Source organism: Myotis brandtii, unplaced genomic scaffold, assembly GCF_000412655.1.
Source record: "Myotis brandtii unplaced genomic scaffold, ASM41265v1 scaffold470, whole genome shotgun sequence".
Classification (NCBI taxonomy): domain Eukaryota; kingdom Metazoa; phylum Chordata; class Mammalia; order Chiroptera; family Vespertilionidae; genus Myotis; species Myotis brandtii.
Window position 1 is genome coordinate 1,963,912 of NW_005367953.1, and position 7,175 is coordinate 1,971,086.

A 7,175-nucleotide genomic window follows, 5' to 3' on the forward strand; every position below is an offset into this window, starting at 1 on the left:
ATTGGTTAATTTTTCATAATTGTTACACAGCTAACACCAGCTATCTACCACATATAGACACTGAAGTGCTTTGTATGTAGAAAGTTATTAAATTCTCACAAAAGTCCTTGAAATAGGTACTGTTATTTTCACTATTAAATAACATAGAACTCAAGGCCCGCAGAAGTCAAGTAACTTCCCAAAGCCAGTTAGTAAGATACTTTATTTCCCTAATAAATAATAATAATGAGTGACTCAAGAGTAGCTCATGTCGTATATTTCCCTGCATCCCCTACTGTGCTTGGCACTCAGGCCCTCAGTAAGTAAACAGAATTAAGAGAAGAAATGTTTTATTCATATTTAATGCGATAAAGTGAGTGTTTCAGAAATGTTTTAATCATAAAAGAAAACGTTAATAGGCTACTGAGATTTAAAAAGCAAATCCATATAAGATAACCTAAAGCTATTTCTAGAAGACCTATCAGTCACTGACCTGGGTTCCAGGGATCCAAATATGATCCTCTGTCCTTTAAGAACAAGAATTCTGAAGGGAAAGCAGATACATGAGCAATTAAATATTATAAAGTATACCTGTTTTTTAAATCCTATATAATAAAAGCCTAATATGCTATGTGTCTGGTTGTCCGTTCAGTTCAACCAATCAAAGCATAATATGCTAATGATATGCTAAGGCTGCTCAACCACTCCCTATGACTGCACTGACCATTAGGGGGAAGACACTCTGACTGGTAGGTTAGATTGTTGCTGGGGTCCGGCTGATTGGGACTGAGCAATATGGGCTGGGCACGCCCTGGAGCCCTCCTGCGGTCTCTCCCCTAATGGCCAATCTCCCACATCCCTCCCCGGCCCAAAATGTGTACTGGGCCTCTAGTGTATATATGAAGTGCTATGAGTCCACACATGAAAAAATATTAATTTTTCCAGTAAGATAGTAAGTTTTTTTCTTCTCTTTAATTAGTAATGGAATGAAACATAGAAATAAACACAACTTTATAGTTTTTCTATTCGAAAGTTTATTGCATTCATCTATTACACATTTTGATGGTATAAATGGCGATGGAGGCTAATACTGATGAAAGTTTATCATCTTTGGAGAAGAGATATTTTAACATTGAAAGCATTTTTTTTTGTTTTGCTTACTAAAATCAAGAAAACTTAATATAGTCTCATTTTTTTCCTTTAAAAAATTATATTGCTATTTGCTTACATGATAATGAAGCCTGGACTAAATACTAAATTGGAATAAGCAGACCCAGTGTTCGGATACTAATTGGAAGAGGACCTTAAAGGGCAGTAAACATCTTTAGTTAATAAACAATTACCCAGCCACACCATGTGATTCACACTTGCATATCTATGTACATTTCCATGACATAAAGCCTTGAAGACCAAAATACCTCTTAAATACTTATTTTGAATAATAAAGACATTACTCAGAGATAGAAAATTCATTATTTTACAAAATTTAACCTTAGCTCCACTTCTGTGGGGAGGGCCCGCGGGCCTTGGTCTCCACGTCAGTGCTGGGCGTGCCTTGGGAAGACCAGGATGTCTGCTTCCAGGTGTCCTCGCAACAAATGAAAACAAGGCCTGGAGAAGTCCTTATTGTTTAGATTCAATTGAAGACAACAAAGAAAACAATGGGGAGGGAGGTAGACTCTCAGCAACAAATTTAAGAATTTCTATCGGTTACAACTGCACATTGAATGTTACGACAAGGACTGCTAACTCTAAATGACGAGGCCAAACTGAAGCTGGTTGTATACTAACAAAATGTTAACAGTATTCGTTTTGAGTTTATATTTACAAATTTGGTTCTTGGAAGTCCTAGACTTTTTACTTCTGTGATTGCAGTACACAGAACATATGAAACTTCTAAAATGCATTATGATTTTAAATTGAGAAGTGCACTAATTCAAAATAAGCAGCTAAGATTAATACCACAAGAACATGCCTATGATAAAATCAATGGTCAGGAAAATCTAGGAACCCTTTTTATACCAATGTGATAATTGTGTGGCATGCAGATGTGAATGAGTTTTAGCGTCAGTATACCCTCCCCTCCCCTCTTCCTATAGTGGAATGAGAAAAGAAATAGGTATTTTTTTTTCTTTTACTTATCTTCAGGGAGTAATGGGAAAACTCAAACTTACCATGGAAATTTGAAGAGATGATCCTTAAAAAAAGAAATGGGCCGAACCGGTTTGGCTCAGTGGATAGAGCGTCGGCCTGTGAACTGAAGGGTCCCGGGTTCGATTCCGGTCAAGGGCATGTACCTGGGTTGCGGGCACATCCCCAGTAGGGGGCGTGCAGGAGGCAGCTGATCGATCTCTCTCATCGATGTTTCTAACTCTCTGTCCCTCTCCCTTCTTCTCTATAAAAAAATCAATAAAATATTTAAAAAAAAAAGAAAAAGAAATGGGGGGAGGAGGAAATGTCACTTTTTTCTTACCAATAAGGACTCTTTATGGCTATTGACTAACAAGAGCCTCCAAGAGATGCCTACTCGCTATCATCGAGCAAGAGTCAGGCAGTGGTTAACTGTGGGAATAAATCAATTCTTTCTAAGGTGTATTCCAGGCAAGCCCACATTTCCTTGAACTAACTTTGGGGTTCCCTAAAAGAAAGAGCCACCCAAGGAGTAAATGCTCTAAGTATGTTTGTTCTATCATCCACCTGACCAAACCGCCATCGCAGGTGCAGGTGTATGACATGAAGTCACTGGAATATCCCAACTCAGTGACTGGCGGGGGCAATGCCACATGGGTACTACTGGCAGAACAGGTGCACAATATATATTTGTTAATTGACTCCCTGAGACAGGACACCACACAGGGTGTCTTTAAGATGGAAGACCACTGTGTTCTCTTATGAAGCTGCTTCCGCTTTCAGCCTTCCAGCCCTTCGGCTTGCTCACGTAGGTCCAAGAAAGAGAAACTAGCTTTCTGGCATTACACTGGCATTTTGGGGTGAGAATGTTATTGCATGATCAGTATGCACTGGATGAGCATCTGTTCTGGTTTGCCTGGAGCAGTCCAGATTGAAGCCCATTGCAGGATAATCATTGATAATGTCCGCATTTACTCTCAAAAGTGTCCCAGTTTGGATGATCAATTATACGATCACCCTAGTGATGGTGTTAATAAGAGCAGTTTGTGGCACGCACTCAGGAACAATAGCCCCCCTGGTTTAACCAAGACTCAGAACCCACAGACCAAAGGAACTCCATTTTAGAATATTGAAAACCTTGTCTATTTCAATTATAAGTCATTCACCTATGGTTTTGTACTATTTTAGTAATGACCAATTTTTAATATATTTGATTTATATATTTCTATCTCCTCCCTCTGAAAGAAAAAAAGAACAATGCATTTGTATCAAGCAAAAAGATAAGTGGCAACAATACAAGAAACAACAGACATATAATATTTTTCATTAACAATTCAAACACTACAAAATGTAGAATATACAACTTAAAAATGAAAATACAAATTAAAGAAAAATGGGATACATGTCATATTAGCAATGCAAAAGACCAGCTTAAGCATAGTTTCTCTAAATCAACAATTAATAAAAGAAAAGTGCCCTTTCCTCAAATACGCACAAAAACATTTCAGTCACTTCTAGGGAAAATTAATAAAAACTTTCTGCTAATTCTATATTACAGCATGTATTACTAATGGTTTACAAAACTTAAGTGTCTTCGTACACTTAAAATTTACAACCTTTTCCAATCATTCATTATACACTCATTCAATCCAGTCTTTTAAAAATAAAATTATTCCATTTCCATATTTATGAAATAATTACTGATATGTTATGGATCTCAAGTGGTGAATGTGTATGATGGGGACAGTGATCAGAATAATGTCATGGATGTAAAGTGGGCTGTGGGTCAAACAGGGAGAAAAATCGCCTCTGCCTAGTACATATTGACTCCTGTAATAACTCTAGTGTTTCTAAAATAATTCTAAGTGTACATTTCTTCATTCTAAAAAAGGTCTACATATTTAAATTTCATATTTAAATTTTCTACTTCTGCTAGGGTTTTATTCAGTCTATCCAGTTATGCCACTTGACAGAATGTTTTCTCCTGGGTTCATGTTACCCCTACAATTCTGAGTCCAACTGAAAAAAAACAAACCACACACACCCAAATAATCAGGACTCAATAATATGCCCCTTTTCTTCTACATATTTAGTGGTTCACACTAAATTTTATGGCAAACTGCACAATCCTAGGTACAGATCTACAATGCGAATGAGAAAAAAAATCTTTAAACTTTAGTTTTTCAAACAATCATACCAATGTCCACTGCAGCCCACATCGCTGAAGAAGTTCTGCAAGTTCATGCTCATAGCCAAGATTTTACAGGAAGTCATGCTTCAGGGGTGCAGTTCTAAAACTAACAAGAATGGAAAATCACATGGTATCTCCTGCCCAGCCACCCGTACCCAGGGACCTACCGTCCGTCAGCCTCAGCTTTGAGCTTTCTGGGTTACGCCCAGCAATTGCCTACCAAGTAGATTAACATTCACATAAGGTGGCAACGTGAGGATGGAGAAGAACCGAACTTCAGTTCTGGAAAGGGTTCCAGCGGCTACCGAAGGTCCTTTGGTGTCATTCACTGCTGCTGCTGCTGCTGCCTCCGTCCTCTCGCGTGGGGGAGGGTGAACTGTCTCGGACTGGCAGCAGGTCATAATGGCAGGGGATGTGACTGTTCTTTGGAAGGTCGTAGGGATCCTGGGTCAGATGCCCATTATTGCTGAATATTCCTTGGACAACACTCACTGTAGGTTCTGTGACAACCAGGGACACGTTAATTTATTGGCAATAAAAAATTAATAAACTGAACATGGAATTTCTTGCAAATGTCAAATAAGAAAATATTATTTTTAAAAACAAATGATCCTTTTATAATCACAGAGGTGGTTACTCTGTGGTTGGTAGACCCACTGATGCCCACAAATGGTGCTCGGAACAAAAGGATGACTGTATCATTGGGATCAAGACATCAAGGGGATATACAGAAACCCTGGATATGAATCATTGTCTGAAAAACCTGGGAAATAATCTAGTGCAAACCCCTTACTCTACAGATGAGAAGACTGAGGTCCTTAGAAGTTAACTCAATTCATGGAAACATACGTTGAGTTCCAATCTTATGGTGGTAAGCTTATGGGACAGAGCAAAGGGGACTTGTTACTGACCTTTCTATAACAATTTAGTTCACTATGCCTTCCATTTTAAAAAGCTGTCTTAATATTTTTTAAATAGTTATATATCTTCAGTGACATGTCTACAGCATAAAATGAATTACTAGCGACTAGAGTTAAATTAGTCACTTCATATACAAGTAGTAGAGAATTTTTTAAAGTTTCAATCATAAATACTGATACAGAGATAGAGAGTAAGAAAAATTAAATTATATAGCCCTATTATCTAGCTAGTGATAGCTCTGATATGTTTTAACTTCCCCCAAATTGCACTTGCAAGAGGCAATCAAAGTATCTCTAATTTTAAATTGAATTCTTATTAATTTGTACCAGACTCACAGTTTAGACTCTTACTGATATATTAGACAAATTTAGAAGTAAAATGTTTTAATCCTGCTAAAAGCATTATATTATATTAATATAATGAATGCAACCAGGAATTGGAACCACCTGTTTAATCTAGTGGAACCATTTGTTTTGGCTAAGTTGACATATTAGCTAATATGATACATATGCTATTCCACATGCAGGCTAAAATATTCACTATGGCTATAAAACAAAAGATGGATGACCAGGTGGGAGATAAGGAAAACTTCCTTTAAATTTTCTAAATGGTGTTTCCCTGAATAAATTATTTGACATCAATTAATATGATCACTGTAAACACAGCTTACACTTAAAATATGGGCCATTTTTAATAAGGTTTGTATGAAATGCTGTTGTATTCTCAAAGACTTTGAAAGTTTTGTTTTTTAAATTCCCATACCAGGTTCTTTCTTGGTTAGGAGAACTCACCAACTTCATAGACATTCTTGTTGGCCGAAGTTGAGTTATTGATCTCTGCATATGGGGAATCTCTCCGTGCTGGTGACTTCATCTCCACATAGCCACACTCCGAGTTTTTGGGGATAAGTACAGGTGGGTCTTTAATAGTGGCATATGGGTTTTCAGAACTGCTTAGGGAGCAGTTACTTGAATTATATTCAGAATTCTTTCCCAAGTCTGTAAAGAGAAATAGCGGGAAAAGCAAATGATATTACACGAACGTTATTTTTAAAATTTTATTTTGCAATTACAGTTTACATTCAATATTATTTTTATTATAGTTTCAGGTGTACTGAAAAATGTTTTTTTTTCTTGGTGATAATTTACTTAGACAATTTTTAAAAATTTTATTATTATTATTATTATCAGAGAGAGAGAGAGAGAGAGAGAGAGAGAGAGAGATATTGCTGTGAGAGAGAAACATCAATCAGTTGCCTCCCACACATACCCTGACCAGGGATCAAACCTAGAACCTGGGTATGTGCCCTAACAAGACTTGAACACGCCACCTGTTCGGTGGGATGATGCTCCAACCAACTGAGCCACACTGGCCAGGGCTGGGCAGTTTTTCTTTCTAGCTAGTTTTCTGAATTATATGCACTAAAAATAATACTAAATGTTTTTCACTTATTTTGGAGAGAATTTGCTATAAAATTACTAAGGTGAATACCAATACAAACATCATGGATTTGATTTCATTTTGATTATCACACTCAAATGAAATGAATTCCATTCTATTTTACTAAGAATCTCCAAATTCTCAAAGTCTTCAACTGAGAAACCATTTGCTGATGGACCCAGGAGCACAAGAAGGTTCTATTATCATGGTGAAGAAAGCATTTGTGCTGCGTGGATTTCTTGTAAAACCTCAGTACTGGGCACCTGAAGTTATTACTCAAATTCTTCCTGAAGAGCAGGCCTCAGTGAACATGTAACCACACTGATCTCTTCCTATTTTCCCTGCTCTTTCCTTTCCTCCCCCCATAAGCCACACTTCTTTTAAGGAAATATAAGTGTTTCCCCAGCAAAGTGAAACTTGCATTCCCCCGACTTCTGCTCTAACTGACCCATCTGTGGTCACTGTCTTGATGTCAGTCAAACGTGTTTGTGTGTTTGCTGGAATAACCACAGTA

At 37.3% G+C, this 7,175-nt stretch overlaps 1 protein-coding gene across 1 annotated transcript in view; it reads right to left on the reverse strand.

The window, feature by feature from the left end:
* Nucleotides 1-3,405: 3,405 nt before the first annotated feature.
* The window catches only part of MEGF10 (multiple EGF-like-domains 10), a 168,622-nt gene continuing 164,852 nt past the window's right edge, over nt 3,406-7,175 (reverse strand). The window contains exons 25-26 of the mRNA XM_005875838.2: nt 6,013-6,219; nt 3,406-4,800 (exon numbers count right to left, since the gene is read on the reverse strand). Coding sequence (XP_005875900.1) covers nt 4,622-4,800; nt 6,013-6,219 — 386 coding nt within the window. The 3' untranslated portion in view covers nt 3,406-4,621. The remainder of the gene's footprint in view (nt 4,801-6,012; nt 6,220-7,175) is intronic.